The sequence below is a fragment of the Haliotis asinina genome, chromosome 5 (genome assembly GCF_037392515.1).
Source record: "Haliotis asinina isolate JCU_RB_2024 chromosome 5, JCU_Hal_asi_v2, whole genome shotgun sequence".
Taxonomy (NCBI): Eukaryota; Metazoa; Mollusca; class Gastropoda; order Lepetellida; family Haliotidae; genus Haliotis; species Haliotis asinina.
Genome location: NC_090284.1, coordinates 28,338,105 through 28,352,510, shown reverse-complemented (window position 1 = coordinate 28,352,510; position 14,406 = coordinate 28,338,105). Strand labels below are relative to the sequence as shown.

At 43.5% G+C, this 14,406-nt stretch overlaps 2 protein-coding genes across 3 annotated transcripts in view; one reads left to right on the top strand and one right to left on the bottom strand.

Annotated features, from left to right (window-relative positions):
* The first annotated feature begins 1,946 nt into the window (after window positions 1-1,946).
* Window positions 1,947-14,406, top strand: part of LOC137283640 (SPRY domain-containing SOCS box protein 3-like) — a 445,038-nt gene continuing 432,578 nt past the window's right edge. Inside the window, exons 1-5 of one of the 2 annotated variants that reach the window (XM_067815244.1) lie at window positions 1,947-2,398; window positions 2,912-2,971; window positions 3,101-3,256; window positions 3,525-3,674; window positions 4,253-4,679. In XM_067815244.1, the coding sequence (XP_067671345.1) occupies window positions 2,968-2,971; window positions 3,101-3,256; window positions 3,525-3,674; window positions 4,253-4,638 (696 nt within the window). In that variant the 5' untranslated portion in view covers window positions 1,947-2,398; window positions 2,912-2,967 and the 3' untranslated portion in view covers window positions 4,639-4,679. Of the gene's footprint in view, window positions 2,399-2,911; window positions 2,972-3,100; window positions 3,257-3,524; window positions 3,675-4,252; window positions 5,111-14,406 lie in introns of those variants that run through there. The other variant, XM_067815243.1, reaches the window with a different exon arrangement.
* Window positions 9,583-14,170, bottom strand: LOC137284070 (L-threonine 3-dehydrogenase-like). Its single transcript, XM_067815740.1, has 5 exons — window positions 13,570-14,170; window positions 12,177-12,327; window positions 10,566-10,662; window positions 10,228-10,396; window positions 9,583-9,917 (listed from the first exon to the last, which is right to left on the bottom strand). The coding sequence occupies exons 1-5, from the start codon at window positions 14,015-14,017 to the stop codon at window positions 9,715-9,717; spliced, it is 1,068 nt and encodes a 355-aa protein (XP_067671841.1). The 5' UTR covers window positions 14,018-14,170; the 3' UTR covers window positions 9,583-9,714.

Genomic DNA, 14,406 nt, shown 5'->3' with positions numbered 1-14,406 from the left:
CGTTCACACGTATTCCAACTACGCAAGGGCGATCAGTATACAATCATGGGTCAGCATTTCCAGTGGAGTGTCAACGATCAGCGGAAAAGGCGACTATCGGAATATGGTAGTTACGCTGGTAAACGTGATGCATGTTATTGTAAATCAGATGAGTAAACGGATATTCATGATGTCGATGACTGGATTGTCCACTCCTGAGCTGACCCGTGAGGATCCAGGTTAGAACAGATCTTCAGTAACCCATGCTTATCTTAAGACGCAACTAACCAGGTTGAGTGGTTCGGCTCGCTGACTTGGTTGAGGCATGTCATCGTAACCCAATTGTGAAGATCAATGCTCATAATGTTAATCACTAGATTGTCTGGTCAAGACTCGATTATATACAGACCGCCCTTGTGTACATGGAATATTGCTGAAAGGTAAAACTAACCTCACTCACTCACTGTTCATGAGCTGTCGTCCATCTGGCCATTGAGTCTCCTCTGTATATCATTACCCCTGTGGTACAACTGGCTATTGACTCTCTTCACTTAAATACTCACGCCTGTGGTACAACTGGCTATTGACTCTCTTCACTTAAATACTCACCCCTGTCGTGCAACTGGCTATTGACTCTCTTCACTTAAATACTCACGCCTGTGGTACAACTGGCTATTGACTCTCTTCACTTAAATACTCACCCCTGTGGTACAACTGGCTATTGACTCTCTTCACTTAAATACTCACGCATGTGGTACAACTGGCTATTGACTCTCTTCACTTAAATACTCACCCCTTTCGTGCAACTGGCTATTGACTCTCTTCACTTAAATACTCACGCCTGTGGTACAACTGGCTATTGACTCTCTTCACTTAAATACTCACCCTGTCGTGCAAATGATGATTGATTCACCACTGTAAATACTGACCCTTGTCGTACAACTGATCATTGACTCACCCTTGTAAATACTGAACCTTGTTGTACAATAGGCCATTAAGTATCCACTGTAAAAACTGACCCCTGTTTTACAATTGGTCATTGACTCACCATTGTAAATGTTGATCCCTGTCGTACAGCTGATCATTGAATCTCCACTGTAAATACTGACCCTTGTCGTACAACTGATCATTGACTCACCATTGTAAATACTGACTCTTGTCGTACAACTGATCATTGACTCACCCTTGTAAATACTGACCCCTGTCGTGCGAACTGATCATTGACTCGCCATTGCAAATACTGACCCCTGTCGTACAATTGGCCGTTGACTCTCCACTGTAAATATTGACCCCTGTTGTACAATTGGTTATTGACTCTCCATTGTAAATATTGACCCCCTGTTGTACAATTGACCATTCATTTTTCACTGATAGTTTTGATGCCCTTACTCTTCTTGATGCACGTACACCGATTTGTTCAGCATATAATTGGTTTTCTGTGGCATTATCTGTCTACATAGCATTAACATACTGACATGTGATGATGACTCAGCTTCTATGCCAAAGCCTGTCCGGTTATGGAGCTAAACTGTGCGAGCTGACCGACTTATTTGCCGTATTGAAGACAAGAATTCGTTCAAGGTCAAAAACATTTTGAGCGAATTGGAGAGGCGTGACCAGCCCAGCCAATCAGTCGACAGATCGTATAATACGCCACTCCCACTTCACTATACGCTATTACATCCTTCCCCCTCCTCTAGTTGTCGGGGAACATTTTATTACTCATACTGTAACATTAACGATATCACTGAAAGTATATATTATAACATTATCAAGTTCATTGTCAGAACATCATCATCTACTGTGTTAGATGTCGTGAAGTGAGAGCGTGCAACACAATAGCACCTAACCCATTGAGTTAAAGTATACGTAGTGTCCATACTGATATCCTAACTGTGTGTGTGTGGCGAGTGCAGGTCGGACATGTGTACACTGGCACGATTTAGCTGTCACTTGCATACAGAAGTAGGTGGGCGCTTATCTCAGCTATTCCGGCCATGTCAACAAGCTGTTTACCTCACACGTACCCAGATATTACCGTCTTCATTCAAATATTTAACCATTCTTAAAACTGAGAGGCACGACTGTGCACGGCTAGTGTATTCTGAGCTGTTTACATCGACATGCGAGTTGACATCGTCGTGGTGAGGCGGGGGAGCAAGCGACAGGTGTTTGCACTGACCTGAAGCACGGGGAGTTGTGCAATATCTACGACACGGTGTTTACATGGTGTACTACGACTTTGTTATCAACTTGTTTACTCGATTCTAACTCATCCAGTCCACCTGTAACCAGTTTCGTCCAGTTTGTTGTTGATAGTACAAGAACGTGGTCTTTAGTCAGCAGTCTTCCCCATCCTACCATTTAGCACCCGTGGAGGGAGACATCTGCGTTGCTGCCTCTAGGACGGACAATACAGGTATGTAGGTCTACAGAGCAAAACAAGACTGGTTGGATGGGATCCTTACGAACACAACTTTTAACGTCGGAATGTCTCCTCCTGGAGTCATATGATCGTGTAAAATTTGGTGCAGGAACTATACATGTTGTGACGTATAATCATGTGGAGCACGGTGGACGGGAAGCGCAACGGGCGTGTGCATTATCGTAATGACATGACGGTAATGTGGACACGTGTTGTATTATGATCCGATGAAGCAGAGCAGACACGTGTTGTATTGTTATCACGTGACGCACAGCAGACACGTGTTGTATTATCACGTGAGGCACAGCAGACATGTGTATTGTTATCACATGAGGCACAGCAGACACTTGTATTGTTATCATGTGAGGTACGACAGACACTTGTATCGTTATCACGTGAGGCCCACCTGACACGCGTTGTATTGTTATCACGTGATGCAGACCAGACACGTGTTTATATTCATTTCTGTACATCCTGAGGTGACGAAATAATTTCTCTGTCTTTCAGGTTTACTTTCCAAAAAGCATACCAGTGACTGGTAAAGAAGTTAATTCCATAGATACATGGGTAAGTACAGAGTGATTTAATGTTTTGTAAATGTTATTCACAGATTGTTTTGATTATGATACGTATTGCATTTTGTCCTTTTATTACAAGTAAGCACAATGACATTGATAGAGCACTTTGTGTCTACAGCAGTCACTCTTTGGCCGGTGTGTCTACAACGCGAATATCTCAATGACAACTGGGTGTGGGACTATCACACCAAACCCCCCGATGTCCTGTTGTCATCAGACCTGGAGGACGCCTACTTCCATACAGACCCTGTCGACCAGAGCACAGGGACAGCTGGTAAGTACTACAACCCAACCCCTTCATCACCCACTGGGTTAATATCAGTTCAGTTTAGAAGCAGTTGTAGCATTTTATTGGCGTAAACCGCTGCTGTGTACGTGTTATACCTTGTGTTAGTCACGAACACGAGCTACTGTTAACGTCCGTGGCAGCAGGTGCTGCATTCACGAATCTGTCTTGAACACATACACCGTATTTATTCATGCAAATTCTGTCCTTGTACAGCGCGTTTCCCTGTGTGCACATGCTATTTCTATTCGTATAGGCGTCCGTGGCAACAAGGGTTTTCTAGATGGGGAACATTTCTGGGAGATCATTTTTCTGGAGCCGCCAGCAGGCACTTCCGTGATGGTGGGCGTGGGGACACAGAAGGCCCTCCTTCACACCAACAACTACCAGTATGTGGATCTCATAGGTACGACGGGCTCATGCACTCACATATGTTGTAAATGCTGATTTCGACATTGGGTCACATAACCCTCTGGTTAAGGTATATGCCAATACTATAGTCAACGTAAATGTACATAACTAGCCAAAACCAACGAGTATCATCCGTGTGTAACACGCCCATGGGTCATACTTTCGATAAGATCTTGGGGATCGACATACGTGCTCCAGTATCAGCTGCAATTCGCTGTGCAGTGCTGCAACCATTACTCCTGCCGGAAATCTGTGATGAGGAAGACGTGTTAGGGTCAGTCAGCATCCATCGGCTGTTCTGGTGGGGTGACAGAGGCGGGTGCGTATCGCGTCCGGCGTTCCTCGCACAGCTACCTGATAACGCCTGATAGATGTGACAGATGGTTCTGGGCAGTGTTAAACTCGTTCCCATATCACTGACGTAATTCAAGTAGAGGAGTGTCAACATGAAGTAACTGCGTTTGAGTCAGAAACTGCCCATAATTTCATTGTCTCAGATGTATTACACTGTGAAATGTGTTGGAATATTCTTTGACACATTTAGTAATGTATACAATATGCTTGCTTCTTCAGGTATGGATGGAGAGAGCTGGGGCTTGTCCCACAAAGGGAGAGTGTGGCACCGTGGTGTTCCACGAACCTACTGTGACCCAATATATGACCGCACAACTGTGATCGGATGCTATCTCAATCTGTATAAAGGTACTCTTAGTTTCTTCAAGAACGGTACGGACCTAGGGGTAGCATTCAGTGGACTTGACACTGTGGGGGAGCCCCTGTACCCACTGATCTCTTCCACAGCAACAGAGACAGAGCTTGGGCTGGGTGTGAGATCATGTCGCTACCTGTCTCTACAAGAAAAGTGTTGTGCAATCATCAAGAACAATCTCATGTGTGCGGACTCCGTGGAAAACCTGCCGCTGCCTAATTCGATCAAAAACCACATCCGGCAATTCTAACTCATTTCTGTCATTATCAGGTAGTGTGTCTTGTCATGCGTGTGAATGTGCGCGAAAAGCTTCTCATGCAGGCTGTTCGTGAACATGAGCGTGTTGATGCGTGAGTGCGTGCTGACAAGGGTGCCAACAGAGTGAATTACCTCAGGCTACGCAAGTGTTCGGAATGAATGTGTACAGTTTACATGTGGCTGGTCGTATTTGGTGACATTTCTGCAGCTTTCAACAAATGTACATAGTAGGTTTTGTACCAGTATCATACTGTCGGAGTTTCTGGTTCACATCTACTGTTTCAGCTGTCATATAGCTGTAATATTGCTGACTGCGGCGCTACATGACACAACCAACCAAAGAAATAATTATTCCCGGTGTAAGACTGTTTTCCATTATTTACACAGGGCTGATATGGTGGTTACCTCAGACACTCGAGAACGATGTTTTTGCGTCGGTTTTGTAATAAATATTTACACATTTACGTGTTTGTCTCAATAGTCCTCCTATATTAACAAGAAGGAACAACTCGCCATTTCATTTACATATGTCCTACTGGTTGTTTTACGTATGCTCTACTGGTTGTTTTGCATATGCACTAATGGTAGTTTATATATATATCGTCGGACACATACATTTACATGACTGTCCCGATGTATCATCGTACACATACATTTACATGACTGCCCCGATGTATCGTCGTACACATACATTTACATGACTGTCCCGATGTACCGTCGTACACATACATTTACATGACTGTCCCGATGTACCGTCGGACACATACATTTACATGACTGTCCCGATGTACCGTCGGACACATACATTTACATGACTGTCCCGATGTATCGTCGGACACATACATTTACATGACTGTCCCGATGTATCGTCGGACACATACATTTACATGACTGTCCCGATGTACCGTCGGACACATACATTTACATGACTGTCCCGATGTATCGTCGGACACATACATTTACATGACTGTCCCGATGTATCGTCGGACACATACATTTACATGACTGTCCCGATGTACCGTCGGACACATACATTTACATGACTGTCCCGATGTACCGTCGGACACATACATTTACATGACTGTCCCGATGTATCGTCGGACACATACATTTACATGACTGTCCCGATGTACCGTCGGACACATACATTTACATAACTGTCCCGATGTATCGTCGGACACATACATTTACATGACTGTCCCGATGTATACATTTACATGACTGTCCCGATGTACCGTCGGACACATACATTTACATGACTGTCCCGATGTATCATCGTACACATACATTTACATGACTGTCCCGATGTATCATCGTACACATACATTTACATGACTGTCCCGATGTATCGTCGGACACATACATTTACATGACTGTCCCGATGTACCATCGGACACATACATTTACATGACTGTCCCGATGTATCGTCGGACACATACATTTACATGACTGTCCCGATGTATCGTCGGACACATACATTTACATGACTGTCCCGATGTACCGTCGGACACATACATTTACATGACTGTCCCGATGTACCGTCGGACACATACATTTACATGACTGTCCCGATGTATCGTCGTACACATACATTTACATGACTGTCCCGATGTATCGTCGTACACATACATTTACATGACTGTCCCGATGTACCGTCGGACACATACATTTACATGACTGTCCCGATGTATCATCGTACACATACATTTACATGACTGTCCCGATGTATCATCGTACACATACATTTACATGACTGTCCCGATGTATCATCGTACACATACATTTACATGACTGTCCCGATGTATCATCGTACACACACATTTACATGACTGTCCCGATGTATCATCGTACACATACATTTACATGACTGTCCCGATGTACCGTCGTACACATACATTTACATGACTGCCCCGATGTATCGTCGGACACATACATTTACATGACTGTCCCGATGTATCATCGTACACATACATTTACATGAGAGTCCCGATGTATCGTCGGACACATACATTTACATGACTGTCCCGATGTATCGTCGGACACATACATTTACATGACTGTCCCGATGTACCATCGGACACATACATTTACATGACTGTCCCGATGTATCGTCGGACACATACATTTACATGACTGTCCCGATGTACCGTCGTACACATACATTTACATGACTGTCCCGATGTATCGTCGGACACATACATTTACATGACTGTCCCGATGTACCGTCGGACACATACATTTACATGACTGTCCCGATGTACCGTCGTACACATACATTTACATGACTGTCCCGATGTATCATCGTACACATACATTTACATGACTGTCCCGATGTATCGTCGTACACATACATTTACATGACTGTCCCGATGTATCGTCGGACACGTGCATATGTGGTTTTCCCGGTGTATCATTGCAGACGTACCTTCACATAGTTGTCCCAGGGTATGATCGTACACGTAGGTTTACATATGTACACGCCATGTAGGCATATAGTGGTATAGTGTGGTGGTGACCCAGAATGCCTACAATAACCCAGCTGGTCTATGGGTTGGACCATCTTCATATTCCATTTCGTTTCCCCTAGTGTATGTAGCAAATGTTGCCGAACATCTGTGAAGTTAGGAAATAAAGATCTCTCTACCCTAATGTGTTGTGTAACAAAGTGTAGTTTGCCCTGAACTATCATAATTAAAGCACGAGAAAGAGGACAAATGTAATACTTTCTAAGGGTAATTTCGATTAATCTAAGGCAGAAAACAAACGACGGTGTTGGTGACCTAAATTAAGAATCCTCGCACAGGGCTAACGTTTTCTTTCCTTTGACGTGTCACCCGCCGCACGGTAAGACGTATGTACCGGCCAAAACAGATTATCTAGCCTCATGTAAGAATGTCGAGTTTTGATTGGTCCACGTGACACTGATAAAATACCATGTACATCCATCACGATCCGCCAGCGGGATTATACGACTTTTATACTCCCGCTGCGAAAGTCATATCCTCCCGCTACGCCTCGGTGACGACGCGAGAAGTGAGAAAAGCGTGCATCGACAAGCCTTTAGTAACGTGCGGTGCATTGAAGTCAAACGATCAGCTGGTGTTAACATGGCAGCAAGTCGATTCGATGCGTGTTGTTTTGTTTTGATTTAGTGAAAACATTCAGCTAGATAAATGCGTTATCACATCGTGTCGAGGGAAATACAGGGTTTTATCAGTCCTTGTATTCCAACCTTACTCGTGACTGATAAAACCCCGTATTTCCCTCGACACGATGTGATAACTTATATGATAACAGTTTGATGACGGTTTACGTTCGGGTTAAATGTCTTGAAGTTCCCCAAATTGTCTTAATTACATTTGTGATCAATGTAAACCATGTAAAAACGCATTTTCTTTGTTATTATATCGACCCTGGTACGTAAAAAGGCTTTTCACAAGGCCACTGAGTGTGTCACATACTCCCTGCACCGGTATAAGATTGGCTTATGTCACTGTCACCACGTCTGCTGTTTTATTAGTAATATGCTCAGTGTGAAAATAGTTATCTCCCTTACAAGTCATCACGGGACGTTACTCTCCGTTACTGACTCAGCGAAATGAAACGTGCAGCGGCCACCACACATATATAAAATTGAAACTAATTTCAAACGCAAAGCCGTGACATTTGACCCAAAGACGGATCAGACACAATGTACATTCGAAAGGTTTGAATATTTCTCTCATGCTCTGTCTAGCTCCCAGAATAGTACACATCAACATGTAACAGTGTCTAACATTTAAAGAATTCGCCCTGGATATTCGAGGCTGTCTCAGCACTACGATAATCGTAAGTCAGGGCTTATGTATGGGACAAACGACTATCTTAGCCATGAGAGCTTTGAACATCTGGGGCCTGAATCGTAGATGCGCTGATAAAGACACCCGTTGATAAAGGTAAATATATCCTGGGAAAGTCTCGGACATTTGTTACTTTACCAACTCGTGTTGATATAATTGATATCAGTGGACACTTGGGTGAGATTCTCTGTATACAGAACAATCAATAATCAGTGACATAGTTACACTGTGTATTTGGGTCAGGGTCAAGGTACAGCATACTGGGAATTAATAAGTAGCAACATATAAATACTGACAGTTTAGTGGTGGATCCATTTGAACGTAATAAACACAAAGTATTTGGTCTCTTGAATCAAATCTTCAAGTGGACAATGATTATCCTGAATCGTCATCGCAGAGGTACGAATGGCCAAAGAAACAGAAAACAATAAAAAAAATGACCGGAAGAAGCAACCGTTATTCAGGAAAAGGTCGTTCTAACAGGGTATGATAAATCAGCAAGGTTAAAAGTGCCCATCCTACTACATTGGGCTCCGTCATACAACATTGGTTCAATTCGCCGGGGCACGTGTAGAATATGACCGCGCATCCACCAGTTAGGAGACAGTCTGCTTAAAGGCATTTTCTGAAGAATCTGATGTACTGTTGATAGGTTGCACATGTACTTCAGTTGTATTTTCTGCTTATATTTATTTGTCATCAATGTAGTGTTTGATTGTTCAGTTTGTACGTCGGTCCTGTGTCATCGCACAATAGTTGTTTTATTCAGGTAGTGATCATACCCATGTTTTTGGTTATGCTTTACTTGATAGGAATGGTGTATACGTTTGTATGTGTGTAGTTAAATATTGTTTTGTGCGTTGGACACCAGTATGCGTTCTTTGTGATAGAATTCCAGCTGGACCTAATGAGATGGGCAAACAATGTTTATCACGGTGTTTGTTTGCAATCACCCAGGTACAACCTCTTGTCGTCTCACCATTCTGTACTCATCTTGTTTCTGGAAAACTGTTTCACAACTGTTACATATGGTCCTCAGTGTATTTGGGCCAAGTGTTCTGTTATGTATATAACTATTGTACAAATTACTCAACACATTTCTAGAAAATATTGTATTCACTTACATCAACAATACTTGACTATTTGTCGTTATCTTCAATATATGTTAATAGGAAATCTGTATGGGTATTGCTTACTGTTCTTGAGAGATCACGGAATGAAACTTAGAATCAGTTATTCGGGTCAATGACGATTTTGCACGCTTTGCCACTAAACAGTGCCGTGAAAGCCTCCTCAAATTTGGACATTGGAAATTTATGAGAAATGATCTTGTTGACATCGATCTTTCCGTCTGCGACTAAGTTCTCTATCTCGCACCAGGTATGGTAGATGAGCCGTCCGTGCACAGTCTTCAAAGTCAGCGACTTAAACACTGCAACCAAACAGCACCTTCACAATGGCACACAAAGGAAGGGCACAAGAACTGTTTCAATCAGTAACCACCTTCCATTCGTTCATAAAACACTTCATTTTATATTTCATCTTAATCCCACTTCAGAAGTAACATTCCTGCAATGACAAAGTGTGCCGGATGTTTATAGTTATCAAAACCAAAGACGTTTTCATTTTCATTAGGTGGTTCTATACTTGTAGTGTTGCCCTCATCCTGCGGGGCATTCTCGTTCCTCATCTATACCCTGCAATATTAACTACCTGGAGTTATATACATTGACGTTACCTACCTATATCCTGAAGAACATTTTCCACGTGGAGGGGTTGTTTGGGAAGACCAACCATCACAATACGACCACCCTTCCTGAGCAGGGAGAAGCTCATGTTGACCATTGGGGGCGCTCCACTACACTCACACACACGCCCCATACCCAGTCCGTCCGTGAAACTCTCTACAAACTGATGAAAGGTTTGCGTTAAAAAATAGAATAGGTGTTGTGTTGGTTTGATATATATGCAAACTAATTAAACGGGAGTTACAGACCGACTAAACTGAGCTCTGACTTCTGTGAATGCCTGTAGATGACACATAAATGTCCAGCTAATCCAGCTTCTGTTACCAACTCACCTGTTTGAGAGATGTGTGAAGAGTGTTGACAGTCACCTCGGCGCCCATGCTTTTACCCAGTTCTAGTCTGGAGTCGTCAATATCAGCACCAATTACCCTAAGAATAGGGCATAACAAACTGTGACTTAAATATGACACATTACATGGGGTACAGAGATCAATCGCATGCGCAACCACAAATGGTGGCGCATCGATAACGAATCTTAGGCCTTGACGATACATGTAGGCATACATCAATATTTGTATCTTTTTTAATGGAGGCATTGTCTAAACATAACTTTAGATGCGTACAGAGGGTAATCCTTTGACAATACAAGACACAGCTTGTGTTTTCTTTATCATCATATCACCTTTTCTCGGTATGTCATACCAAATGAATTCAAACAATCCACTAGGTCTTTATCAGATATATGTAACACAGTACGCCAGTTCCAAGTGGTGGCTTCATAAACAGGATGCCAACTTAGAACATAATCACTGTAATGAGGTGGGCGATAGCAATGCAGGACGACATCATACAAATAATGTGGGCAAAAGCAACACAGGACGCCATCACTAGGTATAGGGAGAGTCATAGCAACGGAGAAAGCCATTACTCGATATTGGTAGGGCGATAGTAACACCGGACAATATAGGGAGGGCCATACCAACGCAGGGTGCCATCACTACACACAGAGAGGGTCATAGCAACGGAGGTTGCCATCACTCGATATTGAGAGGGCGATAGTAACACCGGACAATATAGGGAGGGACATACCAAAGGAGGATGCCATCACTACACACAGAGAGGGTCATAGCAACGGAGGTTGCCATCACTCGATATTGAGAGGGCGATAGTAACACCGGACAATATAGGGAGGGACATACCAAAGGAGGATGCCATCACTACACACAGAGAGGGTCATAGCAACGGAGGTTGCCATCACTCGATATTGAGAGGGCGATAGTAACACCGGACAATATAGGGAGGGACATACCAAAGGAGGATGCCATCACTACACACAGAGAGGGTCATAGCAACGGAGGTTGCCATCACTCGATATTGAGAGGGCGATAGTAACACCGGACAATATAGGGAGGGTCATACCAAAGGAGGATGCCATCACTACACACAGAGAGGGTCATAGCAACGGAGGTTGCCATCACTCGATATTGAGAGGGCGATAGTAACACCGGACAATATAGGGAGGGTCATACCAAAGGAGGATGCCATCACTACACACAGAGAGGGTCATAGTAACGGAGGTTGCCATCACTCGATATTGAGAGGGCGATAGTAACACCGGACAATATAGGGAGGGTCATACCAAAGGAGGATGCCATCACTACACACAGAGAGGGTCATAGCAACGGAGGTTGCCATCACTCGATATTGAGAGGGCGATAGTAACACCGGGCAATATAGGGAGGGACATACCAAAGGAGGATGCCATCACTACACACAGAGAGGGTCATAGCAACGGAGGTTGCCATCACTCGATATTGAGAGGGCGACAGTAACACTCGCCACCATTAGATGTGATGAGGCTGATAGCAACACAAAATACCGGTGGGTTCGATTAGAGTGGTAAGAACACTGGACGCCATTGTGTGAGGGCGTGGTTATGTCACCTTTTAGCACCAAGAGCCTTGGCTGAAGCTATTGCAAGGAGTCCCACGGGACCACAGCCAATGACAAGTACATCTTCCCCTTTCACCTCCAGCTTCTCCACTGCATTATGGGACACCCCTAGGGGTTCCAGCAGGGCGATCTCATCAGCAGCTGGGTCAAAGGAACAAAAGAAACACCAAGTCGCTTGACGGCTAAAATGGTTTGAATATATGGCATGTCAATCCATTCAATGTTTCCATAAAGCGAGAACTATTGCTCGTCGTCATAACATTCGTAAGGAGTAATTATATATCTTCCTCGTTACTCACAGCTTTGGATTATGTTCATCACTAGTGCAAAGTAATCCTAAAGATATTACTAGGATAATGTGTGCAAACTGACCAGATAATAATATCCTGCGCAGCAAAAGAAGCGGTTTTCAAATAAATGAAAACATAAGGCATAAAACACACACACCTTTAATCCATTTTTCTGACATGTCAACAAGTGTTCACTACCATCAACTTGTTTGTTTCATTTCCATATGAATGTTTACTGGAAATTGTCATACTCAGCAAGGGGTGTGTGGGTGAGTTTGGTTTTACGCCGCTTTTAGCAATATTCCAGCGATATCACGGCGGAGGACACCAGAAAATGGGCCTCACACATTGTACCCATGTGAGGAATCGAACCCGGGTCTTCGGCGTGACGAGCGAACGCTTTAACCACTAGGCTACCCCACCGCCCCCTCGGCAAGGTAACCCCGGAGTGACAAAATGAGCGGGAGAAGCTGACACTGATCCATTTCGGGGACGTGTTCACAGTTTTTTTTTTAATCGTGCATAGGGCAGCTTGAACGTTAGTCATCTGTTCATTTATGTTTCGAAAGTATGACATTGCACGTGCTGTTTTAAGAATCATAATCTATACATGCGTCTCTGTAGCTGGATTGCTATCTCTAGAGCTTTCAGCCATGTTTGGGGCATTCTTGCATTTTTGTATCACTGCTAATCTCGATCCTAAACAGGTGTGGCTGCCCTTGAGCCTTTTAAGAACACAATATAAGTTTAACTTTAAGTAATTGTTTCATACACATTTCATATCACAGTTTCTATTCATTGTTCATTGTTATTAGCATTGATAGTATTGATACCTGCCGGGTGACCACTTTAAATCACTCAAATATTTCCGAATACATTGATTTCTGTGACATTTTACTCAGGCTTTTCCCTCTCTTGGGTTAGAACCTCTGCAGTATTAACGCCTATTTCAATATAGTTTGACATTTCGACAATTGTTTTCACTGCATGCTAAAATAAATCTACATATAAATACATTTTAATAAAATATATGTTTTCTGACGATCACAGGTTTAGAACAGACGGAGTTACCTCCCTTGTACAGACAACTCACACAGATTCCTGTTCAAGACGTACAGGTAGCGGGCAGGCACGATCGTGTATTCAGAGCAACCCCCATGCTGGGTCTGTTTGCCATGGCCGAACTGACCCATATTCCTGCAGATCGCCCTGTTGTCGTACTTGCACTGGTGACATGCTCCACAGAAGTAGTGATTCTCCACTCCGACTTTAGCGCCGACTGGAATCTTGGCGTCTGGGCCACACTTTACAACGGTGCCAGCACACTCGTGTCCTGGGACAAATGGTATTGTTGCAATCACTCGTGCCACGTCGTTCCATTTGTACAAGTTGATGTCTGACCCACAAATTGCCACAGAATCCACCTTGATGAGCACCTCATCGCCTGTTGGGTCGGGCACCGGAATGCTTTCATATACATATGACTCCTCCTCGTTCTTCTTTACCAGGGCCTTCATAGTTTTAGGAATGTTGGAAGCCATGTTTCCGATGTTGTAGCAAGCTCTGTCACTGTGCTTAAGTGAAGGGCACGTACTACCTTCGTGACTGACGGGTGGACGATGGAAGATAAGAGTGGAAGTCCCACCTGCTCTATGCCAAGGGAAGCGGAGTAAGGTCGCGTCCTATGGTACACTGTAAGGGACAAAATCGCTAATACTAAGACGGGATTAATTAACAGGCTTCGTACGTCTATTCCGACTTTTACAAAAGCAGTGAAAAGTTTGGGGAGGGTTGGGACAACTCCGTTTGTTCTATTTGATTATTATTAAAATGTAATTTTAGATATTTGAATTAATCGATTGATTTACACGATATGTTTATCTATGAATTTATCATGCATCCTTAAATAATATATAGACAAGTTCAAAAC

Excerpts from the sequence above, each read along its gene's own strand:
- LOC137284070 (XM_067815740.1), bottom strand. The coding sequence starts at position 14,017 with ATGGCTTCCAACATTCCTAAAACTATGAAGGCCCTGGTAAAGAAGAAC. Across the intron at positions 10,397-10,565 it reads TTCACACATCTCTCAAACAG|TTTGTAGAGAGTTTCACGGA; the intron begins GTGAGTTGGTAA and ends ACCTTTCATCAG. Across the intron at positions 9,918-10,227 it reads AAATGTTCTTCAGGATATAG|TGTTTAAGTCGCTGACTTTG; the intron begins GTAGGTAACGTC and ends GTTTGGTTGCAG.